The sequence below is a fragment of the Chelonia mydas genome, chromosome 5, assembly GCF_015237465.2.
Source record: "Chelonia mydas isolate rCheMyd1 chromosome 5, rCheMyd1.pri.v2, whole genome shotgun sequence".
In the NCBI taxonomy this organism is placed as follows: Eukaryota; Metazoa; Chordata; order Testudines; family Cheloniidae; genus Chelonia; species Chelonia mydas.
Genome location: NC_051245.2, coordinates 73,601,644 through 73,618,542, shown reverse-complemented (window position 1 = coordinate 73,618,542; position 16,899 = coordinate 73,601,644). Strand labels below are relative to the sequence as shown.

Here is a 16,899-nt window from a genome sequence, read left to right as displayed (position 1 = left end):
ATAAAGAATAGAAAAAAAAACATTTAAATTGGTTTGTCTTCAAAAATTAATTAAGTGGACAATACATGCATAGATCTCCAAAATTCATCACAAGTTAGGTTTCAGAATAAGTACAATAAATTTCATACCAGCTCTGTTACAGATCAGTGGTTAAATCAGGTACATCAAAAATGCATTAGAAGGTTTGGGAAACTCATTAATGACTTCAATATCTTTAGAAAGTTGAGTGCAACTTATTTCTGCTATCATTTATATGAAAATATTTTCACTAATTACTTGCTTGAACTGTGAGCTTTTCTCCTGATTGCTCCCAAACAAAAAAATTTTTTTTCTTATATTAACTACTGTAAACAAGTTTACTTGTTCCCAATATAATGTACCACCAATGCTCTAAGTTTCATGACTCTCTTCACACTGTGCCAGTGCTGTCCCACTGGGGGGCTGTCAAGGTTCCTTCCCCACTCTGAACTCTAGGTACAGATGTGGGGCCCTGCATGAAAGACCCCCTAAGCTTATTCTTACCAGCTTAGGTTAAAAACTTGCCCAAGATACAAACTTTGCCTTGTCCTTGAACAGTATGCTGCCACCACCAAGCGTTTTAAACAAAGAACTGGGAAAGAGACCACTTGGAGATATCTTCCCCCAAAATATCCCCCCAAGCCCTATACCCCCTTCCTGGGGAAGGCTTGATAATAATCCTCGCCAATTGGTACAGGTGAACACGAGCCAAACTCTGGATCTTAAGAACAATGAAAAATCAATTGGGTTCTTAAAAGAAGAATTTTAATTACAGAAAAAGTAAAAGAATCACCTGGGTAAAATCAGGATGGTAAATACCTTACAGGGTAATCAGATTCAAAACATAGAGAATCCCTCTAGGCAAAACCTTAAGTTACAAAAGACACAAAAAACAGCAATATACATTCCATCCAGCACAGCTTATTTTACCAGCCATTAAACAAAAGGACATCTAACGCATTTCTAGCTAGATTACTTACTAACTTAACCGGAGTTGGAAGACTGCACTCCTGATCTGTTCCCGGCAAAAGCATCACACAGACAGACGAACCGTTTGTTTCCTCCCTCTCCAGATTTGAAAGTATCTTGTCCCCTCATTGGTCATTTTGGGTCAGGTCCTAGAGAGGTTATCTTAGCTTCTTAACCCTTTACAGGTGAAAGGGTTTTGCCCTCTGGCCAGGAGGGATTTTATAAACACTGTATATAGAAAGGTGGTTACCCTTTCCTTTATATTTATGACAGGGGCCCTAAGCAGGAATATTTTTGCCCGCCCCCTCCGTAGCTCATACTAATAATTAATAGAGGGCACCATTGTGCTGCTTAGGGCCCTAAGCAATTGCTTAGTCTGCTTATGCCTAGCACTGGCTCTGCTTTTACAGATTCCAATTCTATTATATATTTAAAACGAACATGCGCCTATTTATCCATCATTGTCTGTCAATCCTAATATCTGTTAGCACTCCTGAAATGCCTATTGCAATAGTGTTTAGGTATTGTACAAGGATAAGATAACGAGGACTGCCCAAAAGACAATATTTTCTCCATCGTTCTGCAGTTTTAAATATGGTCTGCTGCTTTGCCCCCCCCATCTCTTTCTCCCCCTTCTTCTTATGTTTTGGGGTGAGTGTTTGGCAAATACCAACCAAATGATACTGGTGTAAACCCTTCATACCTGTCTGATGTAACTGATGTGGACTAACTTCAGCTAACGCAAGGTATTTTTCTACTGTTTTATTTAAATAGGTATAAAAATAGTAGAGAAATCTTCAATCCTCAAGTAAACTGTATAAGCTATATAATAACATTTCAGGATTTTCACCTGTCTGTGTGTCAGTCTGAAGCTGGGAATGTCTCAGTCAGTGTAAAGTGATGGAAACAGGTACAAGCGTGATTGAAAGCTCTTTATTTAAAATACCACAGGGTTGAATCATCACTGGGATTCGTGGTCTGTTACTATCCAATTTTTAAGTTCTCAGCCATTAATGAATCAGATGAATTTTATCTGTGCAATGACAAGGTGTGTTTATATGCCATGGCAAGAATCCTAGACCATTGTGATATCATGTAATTCAACTAGTCACAATCCTAATTTACTCTACACCCTTACTCTGTAGCTAATTTCTGTGCAACAGTTTATTGGTTGTACAAAGGAGACTGCACAGATGGCAGATTACTTGGCTTAACTCCTGCAGTTCTTCAAAAAAGGAAGTTAATATGTTAATAACCATATGTATTCTTCTTGTATGTATGTCAGATTTAAGGCTACGTAGTAGTTGATGAAGCCATGGATGTTAACAGTGTGTTGTGGAAGGAAGGTAATAATAGTTGATAAATTTTATATTTGTGAAGATAGAGAAACAGAAATATGGTTATTGGCCCCCACAATTTACTTGCTTTTCATTATGTGAGTGAAACGTTGTAAGTAGAGCAGAGCAACCTCAACTAATATTAAATGAATTTTCCTAGTTTTTAAACTGTTGAAATTGAAGATGAAAAATTGCAAGCAAATAATATGCTGCCTTATGAAGCATGACAACAATATGGTGAATGCAGCAGCTGCAGTGAGGGGTCAGAGTGGAGAAATGTTGACATTAGCGTACAAACAAGCCTTTGCAACTTGACAAACCTTGTCATGTATGAAGACATAGGATGCTACTTAGCAAAGAATGTTGATATTCGTAAATGTGGCACTTTTAAATTGACGACACTGAAGTCAACATTTACATTAGAGTAAATGGGCCTGTAGTAATTTGAAACTGGATGCAATGTATGGACATAGATCTGTTCCTAGCAAACAACACCATCATATAGTTAATGGGCCCTTTCAAATTGGCACAGCTCAAATCATTTATGAAGCATAATCATTTTTCTCAAATTCCAAAATGGGAAAATATAAAACTGGTATTTATATAAACTATAGATATACAGTCATCTACATTGTAAGTTAGTGTAGATATCCATTAGTAATCTTTTCAAAAGGGTTCTGAAAAAAAAGGAAATGCTAGTGACCCAAATTATAAAACCATTTGTTTTTATTCTAACAATATTTTAAAATATTACTGCCCTAGAAATTATAATTATCTAGAAAATTAGAAGCTTTCTTACACTCTAGTTTGTAAGTTTTGAATAAAACAGCTAGCAGATGTTGCCATCTTGTCCCTTCTTAAATGCAATTCACTGATACAACCTTACCTATGGCTTAACCACTGCTAAACCATAATTGCATCATATTAAAGTTTTATTTGGTAATTTTAAATATGAGTATGACTGAGATCACTGGCCATTCAAAGTAAAGTTTTGGATAATCCTTATTAGAGGCACATTAAAATTTACATGATAAAACAGAACAAAATTGAAGGATCTAATTAGCTGATAAGCATTACAGTAGTGAAATTAGTACACAGCAATTCTGTGGTTAAAATTCTTTAATTGTGTCAGCTTTTTTCATGATCACATGTTTATAAAAGAGCACAAAAATTAAGTAATTCTAAATCCTGACCAGTTTGAAAATACCGGAAGTACAGTACCTATAGTCAATAGGAACTTTTATTTTATACTCAGTTTGAACTGGAGCAGCTGCTAGTCTTTTTTTGCAGCCTTTTTGAAGCAGGTGGTACTCAGGAGGGATTGAGCTGTTTAAAAAAATCCCTTTTTTCATATAGAGCTTTTTTTTTTTCTGACCGACACTGAGATGTAAAACCTTTAAAAGTCTGGCTCTGATCTGGGGAATAAATGGTGGTGGTTAGAAGATTCCGTTTTTTGTTGTTGTTTTTTTAAATGGCGTAGTTCCCTCTTGAGAGTTGGCAGCTTCTAAAGGGCTGCCATCAGTATGGTGTCTGCTCTGAAATTAATCTTCTTGCTGCTTCTTGGTGTAACAGTGTCTTAAAGTCAATAATGTTTCAAACTGAAATCTATGTAAAAACACCTTTTCATGTCTTAATACAAGCATTGACAGACAAGGGCAGAAATTATTATTTTAGTTATCTATTTTGTAACCAGCTTAACCTTCATTTAATTAACTTTTAATATGAAACATACTTTTTTCTTTTTGTTTTGTATCACCTGTTCATTATTCTTTGTTCTGATGGTGAATTTAATAGAGAAAGGTAAAAAGAAAAGAAACGAAATACAAAAAAACTATATTAAGGCATTGTTAAGGTTATGCAGCTTAGCATTTAAACATAAGGAAATGCAAAGGTGCAGGTTGAATACCTAACCATAACTCTATCCATTTGGACATAATCATTACAATACAAATTTTACTGTATTGTATGTGTAGTTTAAGCTTTTAGAAAGAAATGTAGAATGTTTATATGGACCAAATTTTCCAAAGAGTCCCTCACCCAATTTCTTCCATTTGGGCAACTAAATGAATGGCATGACTTTCAAAAGTGTTCCACAGAGTAATTCCGATTATGAACATCTGGGTCTACCTGTGTGTGCTGAGTCCTTTTGAAAAATCATGTCCTATAGCATTATTTTGAGAAGTAGTATGTCATCACATAATTAAAAACTGTATAGTAATACTTATGCACAAGGAGGCAGATCCAAAGCATGGTTGTTGCTTTCTGTAAAGTAGCTTTAAAAATGGTATTGTTTGAGGTGCATATTTGTGTGTCAGCAACTCCATATTATATTTGTTCAGTTTATAAGTAAGAGGGTAGTTTAACTGCCAACCCCGCACACTGTAATTTAATCTGTAAGTCAAGTTCTTTCAGTTTTACCCATCAAAGAAAGGCACAGTTAGGTGCAATTGAGGTGTACACCTAGTAAGTCTCACTCAAAGTGTATTTTAATAGTGATGATACATGAGAAGAAAAAGGCCAGCTGACCTGCACATCTACACCAAATTAATGTAAAAAACAAATGGAACTAAAATATACTTGTTACAAAAACATATAACCTCATGAGTTTATTTTGTGTTAACCGTGTCCCTCTGTAATCCAACCACCAGGTTGTGTTTATGTTGATCTCATCTCTTCCTATGCTATGTTTACGAGGTCTATTCTGCAAATCTTGTTAGTGCTGGGCATGACTCCAATAAGGCCATTCATGGTAGTGAGCAGTACAGTGTCTGGTTGTAGTTGTGTGATTGGCCCATTACCTGCAAGTGCTGAACACCTCCAGAGAGCTGTTCAGCCCCCTCCCACTATGTAAGTGACGGGCGCTGAATATCTCTAGAAGCTCACTATCTGGTAGGATCAGGTCTGTAGATGGTAGGTTCCTTAGGGCAGGGACAATGTCTTTCATTTGTCTGTAAAGCAACATGCCCACTTACGACACTATATAAGTAATAATTAACTTTCAAATTCCAAGATTTATTTATGGAAGTGGGACTTAGAAAAATAATCTTTTTCATTTAAATGGTCCAGATGTCAAGTGAAGTCACTGTAACCATTTTGCATTGTCAGCTGTCAATCCAAACTGGATCGTGGTATATGCATAAGAGGTCTAATCAGGCGCCTGATGAATCCACTTAGGGCTGACAAGCCCAATTCAGGAGCAACACAGTTTGTTACAAATTTCACAGATCCATGTGTTGTCTGAGTTACAGTCCAAGACTACAGTATGCTGCTGTCTTCTTTCTCACTTTGCTCCATTCTCTGGATCAAAGCCTCTTCATGTTGAGCGGCATCCAGTGCCAGATATTCCCTCCAAATTGGATGGGATTCTTTGCGCTCCTCCCATCTTTCTACATTTATGTTGAACAAGTCACTGGAACTACTGAGACAATTAACATAGAATCTCACAGTTCCTTTTCAGAATACAACTAAACCAAGGTTCAGAGTTCAAATGTAACTTTCACGTTTCCTAACATTTCAGTTCTTAGCCGTGGAACTTTAATCCTGCATTATTAGTAGTACTATTAAATATGCATTAAACTTGGATTTTTGTTTCTGGAAACATTTTGAAAAGCTTTTACTTACATAATGGAAAATGTTTTCTGTATTAAGTATTCACCCTCAATCTGATGAAAGCATTTGCAGTCCTTTGCTTTTTATTTATGCTGAAACTCTTTTGTATATATGTTTTTTAATTATTTGTAAAAACCTAATAAGACTTCAAAATCCACAATAAATAATTCAAACATTCAATGATGTCTGCATAACTGTGAATTTTCCCTAAAGCAAATAAACTGAATTTAGCTCTGTATCTAATGAAAATTATATGCTGTCATATGGGAGATCAAAGCTCTGTTCCTGGTTCTTGTGTCTTGCTCACTGGGCTGGCAGGAGCTGGGAGTATTGCAGAGTCAGTATCTTTTGGCCATTATTTTCAAGTGTCCATTAAGTTTTCCTGTCTCTGTTGGTGCCCAACTTGAGATGCCAAGACCACTCTGATTTTTTTTAAAGAGATGCTAAGTACTTAAGTTCCATTGACTTCAATTAGAGTTGTGGGTGCTTAGCTTCCCTCCAAATCAGACGCTAAAACTCTCAAGTTGGACACCCAAAATTAGTAATCACTTCTGAAAATTTTTCCCCTAGGCCTTTTGTAAGCTCATGGTAAAGTAGCACCTCTTAGTACTCTGCGGATTCCTCTGCCTGACTAAGAAGCAGAATTGAAGGCTATAAAAGGGAGTATAGTGGGTTGGATAGTTGAAATTGGGAGAAAATGAATTTGAAGAGTCAGTAAATTGGCAGAGCTATGGGAATGAGGCATGATACACATTACATATATTTTCCCTTTCAGAAAAACAAACAAAAAAGTCCTCTCTCTGTTCCTGGTTGTAGGTATCCTGAATTAGCAGCTGTGTGCCGAAATTCTAATACTCTAATTCTGTATCCTGGAGCTGAAGCAGCTAATTTGGAAGAAGTGGCTTTGATCTTCCCAAGTCCATCTACAATCATCATCATTGATGGAACATGGAGTCAGGCAAAAGATATATTCTACAAAAACTCTCTTTTCCGGCTTCCTAAGCAGGTAAGATGTAATGCTTTGACTTGAGAGTGTAATATATGTTTTCTTTTTTTCACTGGAAGTGTTTGAACTAGAACTGGTCAAAAACTAGAACTTTATCCTGTATAAAATTTGTATGTTTCAAATTTTGTTTGTCTCAATTGAAACAAAAAGTCAAAATACTGACAGTTTTCACAGAACATAAAGTTCAAAAAATTTGGATTTTGAAACGTCAGAATATTTATGTTGACATTGCTGAATTGAAATGTTTCATTTTGCTTTGTTGAATGGACTCAAAACATTTAATTTCAGTTTGGTTTAGCACTACTCCACATCCACTTGAGCTACTTTAGTGCCTCATGGTTGCTGTAGTTGGGGTGCCACATGCTCCCATCCTTTTCTGTGAGCTGAGTTCCCAGGCCAGATTACTTGTCTCTTGATGCACAGTGGTCACATGAATCCCTTGATTCACCATACTGGTTCAACTAGAGGGGAGACTGTGGTGCATCCTGGGAAATGTAGTAGTCCTGCCAGGCAGACTGTCCTATAGAAGAAAGAATGCAGTCATGAGATATTAGAACTGCAGCTCCCATAAGGCATTGTGGCTGCTCCAGCAAACATACACAATGTCAAGCTGACCTTGAAAAAAATCGGGTTGGAATGACAAATTGAAATATTTTCAGTTTGACTTGAACTGAAACGAAATTTTTCCAATGGGAAAATTTGAAAAATGTCAGGGAGATTTTCCATTTTGTGGAAATGGATTTTCTGTCCAAAAGAAGCTTCAGCAGAAAATTCCAAACCATCTTTAGCTTGAACTCAGGACTTCAAAAGGTTGTTGTTGGTAGTAAGGCCTCTTAATAAAATGTTTGCAGTGGTGAAGTCTACGTTTTTTTATCCTGATCCTATTTCCAGGTAAGTGTACGAACCTGAGTGTGAAAGTAGGATGTTGTGGCCTTTCAGTGCAAATTCTCAACTCTTCTACTCATGTCCAAGGTAAAGCTTGTAAGAATCCAAAATGGTTGTCAAATCACAGCTACTGAATATGGAGGGAACTTATAATGAAATATATTAATAACATCACATTTTCTCCAGATATTACCATTAACAACAATAGGTTTTACCCATCCAAGTACTCTAGATTATAATGTTTGAATATAGCACTAACAGTTAGTGCTAATAAAATTAACAGATGTAGGTTCTAGTCCTGCTCTGAGAACTCTGTGAGCACAGCCCTGAAAAAGAATTGTGTAAATCAGTGGTGCTGTGTAGGATGCATACACATGATTCTCAGTGCAGGATGGAAGACTTAATTTATTGTTGTTACATGATTAACCACTGTTATTTGGGCAGTTATTCCATCCTTTGTATAACAAGTTTCAGTCTAACACAAGTTACTTGTTATTCACAACTTGTCAGCCTGTATTATTTTCTCCTAAAAATACCTTATATGAGTTAATCAGTTTAGTTGTGGATTTAACAAAGTGGTGTTTTGATCTAAAAGTCATGCTTCATCCACAACCAACTGTATTTTATCCTAAACCCAGAGCCTATGAGGTTTTTAAAAGTGATCTCCCATAAATACTTTAAAACTTTATAAATAGCCATAAGCAATATCTTTGGGGGTAGAAATATAAAACTTGAAACCTTAATGCAATCCTCTCACAAGTAGTTTGTGGTTCCTATTAAATTATGCAGCAAGTCGATATTTTTAAATAAATCAGACTTGCAATAAGAGATGGCTGTTTCATTCTTACATATGCAGAAAGAGATAAGTATTGTTGTCAAAGCCAGGTCTGATTGGTCTTCTGTATTAGTTTGGTATGTGCTTCTGATAAAACACATGCTGGCCACACAGGCTACTGAAGGGAGGAAAAACCTTGTTTAAATAAATTTAACTGTTTGTATCCTTTTTTTTTTCATATGGTTACTGGAAATAGCTCCCTCTTGGAGAGCCATTTAGGGCATCATGTGACTGGATATGCAGTTAGAAAAGAACACCAGACCATATTGTGCCTCTCTAGCTCTGCACAGAACTGGACCCTACAGAATCTCCTTCATGCGGTCTGGGGTTCATAATGGAGACTACAGTACTTGGGAGTGGGGCAAGGACTTGGGTAGGTGGGGGATGGGAGGAATAGATGTTTTAGGCAGGAAAGGTAATGCAGTGCTGTGCTTTATCTTTTTGGTGTAGCTGTTGCAGTCCCTGGAAGCCTTGGTAGTGGGGCTCCAGCAAAGCTGCATTACTAGATTACCATGGACCAGAGCTGATGTACTGACTTCTGGCCTCTAGCATATCCCACAGAATACTTTAGATTTTGTGATGGGCCTGGTGGCCTTTCACCTGGTGGCATCCCAATACTACATAATAAATTAATGCAAGGGGCTGTGTTATCTTTTCTATCAATCTACTGGTGGGGTAGTCCTTGAGGCCATTCATGGTCAGGGAAGCCCTGGTAGCAGAGGGCTACACTGGGGCACAGAGGAAGAGGGCATTTGACCTCTTGTTTATCCCCCCCCATCGAACTGTGAGGTTTGGAGGCTGCTTTCAGGGGCTGTTTCTATACCTGGGGGCAAACATCATGGTCTTCCTGTCCCTTCGCTTCACAAAGAACACCTTAAACCATTTCCTTTTCTTCTCAATCCTACTCAATGAGTTATCTGCTATGACAGGACAGTCTTTTACAGCACTGGAACACTTAATTTCATTTTTGTTGTTGTTTTGTTTTAAATCCATTATTTTTAGTGGCCATTTTGCTCAATCAGCTTAGTTTAAAGATTACTGTTTGTGGTAGTTACTCTAACAGTATATTAGAAAACTATACTCCCCTACGCTCTCAGTAAAAATGTAGACTACTGGCAATTCCCCATAATCTTGATGCTTAAAGCATTTACTGCCTTAAGCTTTTAATTCCAACAGAAATATTTTTAATTTCAGGGCAGAAGAAATGCTCTTCTGTTCCGAGACAGTGTGAAGAATAAGAAACCAACCCTTTTACAGGAGAATAGAGTAGGCAGGTCTTTAATTCATTGAAATACACTAAAAATAGAGCATAAAATGTTTGCATTTGTACAGCTAGTTTATTGAAGTTGATAAAACTGTAGAATAAAATCGGATTTACAAAATTCAAATAATTTAATGCTCCTATGCACAACAAAGGCCTTTCAAAAAAACAGACATTCATGTTTTATAGTGTTACAGTCATCGCATTTCAGTATGTTTTAATATATTATGGGCCAGATTATGACCTCCATACAGTATTTATTTTTATGAGCAGATACTTCCATAACCAGTCCCACTGAAATCATAATTAAACTGTGTCAGTCACCAGTATAGCAGTGGACACTTCCTAGGCACTCAGGTGGTTGTATGTCTTACAATAAGTAGCTGGAGGCACAATCACTTTGTAAGACATAGTGCCCCTGAACACTGGAGAAGAGCATCCTTGGATCTTCCCACTAGTATACCTGTTTAACCCTTATAGTCAAAGTTATGCACTCATCTCAGCACAGGAAAGGATGGTGGTCTGAATCTGCTCGATGCTGGTCTGTGCCTCCTCCAGGACTGCTAGTGCTATTGGCAGCATTAACAGACATGTTCTTACCTGATTCCATCTTTTACATCACACACATTCAATATGTTTAGATATATTTATGTAGATTTAACTAAATTTGAATTATTTTTTTTCTGAGTACAAATAATTTGGTTAAGGTAGATTGGCGTACTTCATCAAAAGAGTTTGTTATACCTTTTCAAAAAGTCCATTATTTCTGGTTTAAGTCAGATGAGAAAACATTCTACATATTTCTGAGTCCACAAGTGCTGGTCAAATGAGCATTTACACGACATCAGAAAAATGCTAATCCGTTTTGAAGGTCAGTTTTAGATTATCATTGCTTTTTTCCTTATTAATTAATGTTTGTATGGAACTTACATTTTCAAAGTGCTTTGTGAGTGCTAAATGTTATGTTATTAAAATCTTTGCATTCAGATAATATATTTTAAAAATTAACATATTGTATGTATTTGTGGAATGATATTGTTTCACTTGTACAGCCAACACCTTTTTATGTTAGTGAGCTATTAGAAGCTGTTATATCTATTGTCATGAATTAGGAGTAAAGTTTTTTAAATTTTTAATTGGAAAAATTAGATAAAAGTCACAAATATTTAACCATTAAAATATACATTATTCTGTTTATACTGGACCAGTTTAGAAAGCTCATAGTAGATGTTAATTTAGTCCATCAATGCAAAAAAGGCAGCGGAGGGAACCTTCCCATTATTTTCATTATTCCAGAAGTAATTCCAGTTGTTTTAATTGTCTGAAATATAGTTCAAATCCCTCTTAATTAAGGCCTCAAATGAGCAAGTATTTAAGCATATGCTGAACTTTAAATATGATAAGAGTCTCATTGACATCAGTGCAACTCCTCACATGCTCGAAGCTGGGCATGGTTTTAAGTAACTTGGTGAATCCTTGCCCAAAATACTTGTGCAGAGTTTTCTTGTTAGGTAAAGTTTAAAAAAAAATCACATTTTCTCTCTTGGAAATAAGCCCTGGAGATCCTCTGGTGATTGTTGAATAAATGACAGCCAGACCATAGTTCTATCTCATCTTTAAAGTGTGTCCCAGGAAATCCAGCGGTATTTGCTGCAAGGTAGCATGTAGTCACTATCTGAAGGTGGGAAATTCTTTTACAGTTCCTTAGTGTGCACTTCCATGCTAAATATAAAACAGTTATGTCATCTACCAGACCTCTCTTGGTACGTGAGCAAAACTGCTTTAGTAATCCAAAAGAATGAAGAGGCAATGTTTCATTCCCTAGTCCACAATCCAGGAGACTTTATATTAGGGGCTGTTAGATGATATCCAAATACATACCAGCCCGGTATAGAACTCTGACCAATACTTGCCATTCATTATTATTTATTTATTTACATATTTGCATTGTGGTAGAGTCCAAAGCCCCTAGAATTCTGGTCCTGTTGAGCTAGGTTCTGTACAAGCACATATCTATGATTCAGTGCTTGATCCAGAGAGCTTGGGAAGATGGATACTGGGGAAATGATTTGTCTCCAACAGTTCCCCATATCAGCAGACACTATCAGAAACTGTCTATGTGGGTAAACGGAACTTGCACATCCTTCACCACAAGTTTTAAATATTGACATTTTGAGCTCCAATCTTTCTTCTGCTTGTAACTTGCTTGAAAGGACTTTTTTATTGCTTCTTGAAATTCAAAGACTTTGCAACTGTTAATATTTGCATAGGCAAAACTTAGTTAAGGCCTGTGCATTAATGGAATCTTCATTACTGGAACTATGGCTTTTGGGCATGGAGGGGTAAAGGTGTGGCAAAGCACTCAGGACAGGTATAGGTGATCTAATAGATCTTTTCATTTTCTTACTTCACAGGAAAAAAAACAAACTTTGTCATTAATCCAAACTTTCATTAATCTGGATTTAAATCCCCTCTTCTCAGCCAGAGAACAGACATGAGCTGAGATTCTCTTCCCCCAATATGTACATTACATGCATAAGGAACAATGAAATCCTGTTCCTCTTGATTAACAGATTCATTGCAGATTGCTAAAGAAGAGCTGGGGCTTTACATTTGCCTTTGAGCACCTGATTAGCTTTGTGGGATGCCTGCAGAGAGTCACTGGATCCCAACTGGGATTTTTTGCTGGTTAGCCATGGAAGATGGCCAGTTCTAACATAATTTATTGTCCCTTTTTATAGTTATGAATGATGCAGTAGACCATACAAATTGCATTGTAACTTGCATTTCTGTTACTTGGTTTTGCAGGGAAGGGGATGAAAGTAGCTGAACATCCTCAACAGATTTTCAGTGACTTTGGGGGTGGTGGTATCTACATGCATCCACCTCTTACTTTGTGTAAGAATGTCCTTTACAAAGTCTGTCAGGAAGGGTTTTGAGGGATACTGCTATGGGACTGATACACTGTGTGGCATTACCCCTTGGAAAAACCCATTAAGATAAATGTAGATCTTGTAAGCATTAATTCTTGTGGCTCTGTCCCTACTGGAAAACCCTCTCAGATTCAGGATAAGACACATATGGCGGTATTAGAGATGGAGCCATTGTACCAGGGAGCAAAATACTTTGTCCTTTGTATCAATCTCCTTGCTTTCTGCAGATGTCTTGAGTTCTGTAGGATTTCGCACAGATACTGGGATAGCAGTGGGGCTTAGAGGGCCATGACTTCTGCTCACCCCATAGATATGAAAACATTGCATGCTGAATAGATGTAAACTTGGGGATTTTGCTCTCCTGCCGAATTTTATGTGGGAGAGCATGACTGTCCTAGTATAAATTACTTGTTATTCTCTATTTAATATGTAGCTGATATATACAATCAAGGTGTCATGTTGATAAAGTACTCTTTTTCACTTAGAAGCATTGTTAAAAATATGTTGTGCAGAAAGACTGAGTAAAAATTTTTAATAATAGTTTACCAGGGTTTACTCTCTGTAGTTCTATATCTCCTTTTCATGAGCTGGGAGCTGGTGTCATTAGATCGAAAATTGAGACAATTTGAAAGCCCATTATGTTAGGCCACATTAATGAACCTGATGTGAAAAGAGGATACTTTGGAATGGTGGTCATTCAGATAAGACCTTCTACAGGTTTAGGTTGTCTGGTTCATTTATAGAGAAGTCTATTAAGAATGTGTGTTTTCTATTTTATATTTTCTCCTATCTTGGGAACTACCCACAACATTGCAGTCTGGTGTGACAATCAGGCTGTATTGGTGTGGCGGGATCTCCAGGGTACAGCTTGAGACTGTGAGACCGCTGTGCCCTCTTAACTTTCCAGCCTGGGCTGTCTCACAGTACTTTGCTAGTGACAAGCAGCAAACCTGTCCAGGTGCTGTTTCACTCAGCACAACCACATGTAGAGCCCCACACCCAGTTAGATTGCATGAATGCTCACAGAGCCACTCATGAATCACACAGAGAAAGGTGCCAGCCAAATCTCTCCAGCTCCCAGCCTTGTACTTCAGGAGTATACCGTTTTGCACTGCTCAAGACCCTTTCTTGAGCAATGCAAGTTTATTAATTGGTTCACCACTTCATCAATGGAAAGTGGATATACACCAGCCTTTGTAAACCTGAGCAGATTTACCAAGCACTTCAGGCAAACTCACTGGTAAAGATAAACAGTAAAATAAGTTAATTAATTACAAAAGATAGATTTTAAGTGATTTTAAGTGATAGGCAAAAAGTCAGAGTGGTTACCAAAATAAAATAAAATATAAGCATGCAGTCTAAACCTTAAACCTTATCACACTAGACAGTATTTAGATCAAGCAGTGTTCTCATCCCACTGGATTTTACAGTCCTTAATATACAGGTTTGTCTCTTAAACCTTGGCCAGTCTCCTCTGTTGAAATCATCAGTCTTCTGAGTGTCCTTGTTGCTTGCAGCATAGGTCATGGGGGGAGGAGAAAAGGCCCAGCATGGGGGCACTGTGTTCTGTTTTATATCCTTAGTCCATGTTCTTGGAGAACACAAGTCCAGGCATGTCTGGTGGGCATTGCTGAGTCACCAGGCGAGGTTGAGCAATTCCCCTGGTGTGGCCTTGTGCAAGTGAGTCATTGCATTGTATCACTCTTGCTAGACAATAGCTGTTGATGGTTGTTCGACACCCACCTGGGAGTTGGTTATCTCTCCAATTATTGTCTTTGGGGACCTAGTATCTGGGTGCTTCCCAAACCCACAGCATATTTTAGTGACAATCATACAACACAATTCTCATAACTTCATATGCATTAATGATATACATATTTAGCTAGAAACAGTGGCTTTCAGCAGATCAGAACCTTTCCCTCAGGGGTGTGGATTTTTCATGCTCTGCAGAGATGTAGCTCTGCTGATTTAAGTTCCCGGTGTAGGCCAGCCATTTGTTGGGAAGAGTAGGAAGAAGTCTGCATCCAATACGTTCGCCAAGATGCGGGATATCTTCTCTCAGGGTGGGGCAAGAGAAGAACATTGACGTTTTCTCCTGCTCCCTTAAACATATCCTTGAGTGATACTGGCAGAATGTAAGAAAGACTGCAAGGTGAATTATCTATACACTTCGGCAGTTTCTCAGTTTTTCATATCTAGGTTAGAGATATTGGATCTCATCCTTTCACAAGTCAATGATTATATTCAGTAAAACACCAGCAAACTATTCCACAGTGATTCCTTTTGTAAGTTTTCAATGTGGTTATGGATCCCATATTTGAACATAAGGGAAATTTTCCCCTTCAAGAATCTCACTTTCAAAGATGTGTGTTTAGTTGCCGGGACTTTAGCTTGAGTTCCTTCCTTTATATCACCTCCCTGTCTTCAGATTTTTTTCTGGATCAAACAATATTTCCTTGCCCCCCAGAGTTTGTTCTAAAGAGCAATAGACTTTTGTATTAATTAAACAATTGTTCTATTGACCCTAGGTCTAGTGCCTTCTCCCTCACAGGGGGAAAAGTTTTCTGTTCTGTACATAATGTGACTGATTAAATTTTACCCCCTCATGCACAACCAGTAACAGAACATGTGCCGCTTTTCATCTGCTTCCAGCAAGAGAAAACAGCATGCAGTGCTTCCATTGCCTGCTAAATAAAAGATTGCATCCAGTTGGTTTAAGACTACCCAAAGGTTGCATCTGCATCCTTACAAATGTTACTCCTATACAGCAGCACGTCAAACTTGTGCTTGGAGGGATGAGGCTCTGGCCTCCCTGATCTGTATACCTGCTCCTCCCCCATCACATTTATTTGCTATTGTCAGTTGGACCTGTAGTAGTCTCTGAATTCAGAAGAACTGTCATGCAAGCTACACTGAAGCTGCTTTACTAGAGCGTTTATTAATTGCTACGCTTCTGATAGTCAGTGCTTTCAGCTGATCACATGGGAGGAAAGGGCCATGTGACAAGGGAGACTCACAGATTACCCAGTTTATTGTGGTTCTCTTCTAGCCTGCATTCTTTGCCATATCCCCTCAAGCAACATTGCTTAGAATAGCCAATTTATTCTTCTCTTTACTTATTCTGTAGCCTATTTCTTGAGTTGGAAGTTTCTCTGAAGAGCAGGACTGCGGGAGTTGGCTGACAGATCTTGTCTTCCATTTTCTCTTTGGTGGATCTATAATGCTGATAGTCAGGGTTATTGCCGTGTAGGATGAGATAAATGACAAATCAAATTTCCTAGTAACACCCTTTCATTATTCTGTATTATAATGTATTCAATTTTACTTTTGTTTAACCATTAGCTTTAAAGATACAAACTATATTTAATACACAAATGCCTGCTTGGTCTGAAAATATTTCTTGTATTCTTAACTTGGATGAAAAGAAATTACTAATATCTCTTCATTTTAAAGTACAATACAGTGTTGTAAGCAATTGCCATTTAGAAAAGAACTATACAGGTCTTCAGATCAGAACGTCAATAAAGCACCCAAATATTTATTATGTGTAATCAAATTCTTCAGCATTTTTAATCATATGCCTGCTGCGCACTAATTTCTCAATGCTCCTATTTATAAATAAATAGCCCTAGCCATTATTATTAACAAGGATCTTCATTAGAGAGTTCCCCAAACAATTGGTGAGCGCCATCAATAATCTGTTGCCATCTAGTGTTATTAAGAATAATAAAGAGAATTATGAAGCTCTAATGGAAAGTTTAAAGGAAAGTCTTGTCTTCAAATGGAAGAGAAATTGAGGGTTAAGGAAACAATTTTGAAACTATAATATTTTAACTACTTCCCAGCTGGAATTTCATTGCTACTGTTATTTTTCCATGTTCCATTGAGAAAAATGCAATTGTTGGAAGGTACTTGGTTAGCACAAATGACCATGCTTATACTAGAAGTGTTCAGCAACAGGTAGAAAGTTTTGTCAAATAGCTGAAAATCGTAGTTCTTTAGTCACACAACTTAAGCTCTCAAACCAAATTTGAAATGTCCTCAAG

At 37.4% G+C, this 16,899-nt stretch overlaps 1 protein-coding gene across 1 annotated transcript in view; it reads left to right on the top strand.

Annotated features, from left to right (window-relative positions):
- The window catches only part of DTWD2 (DTW domain containing 2), a 191,700-nt gene that overhangs the window by 100,851 nt on the left and 73,950 nt on the right, over window positions 1–16,899 (top strand). Inside the window, exon 4 of the mRNA XM_037901594.2 lies at window positions 6,750–6,939. Coding sequence (XP_037757522.1) covers window positions 6,750–6,939 — 190 coding nt within the window. The remainder of the gene's footprint in view (window positions 1–6,749; window positions 6,940–16,899) is intronic.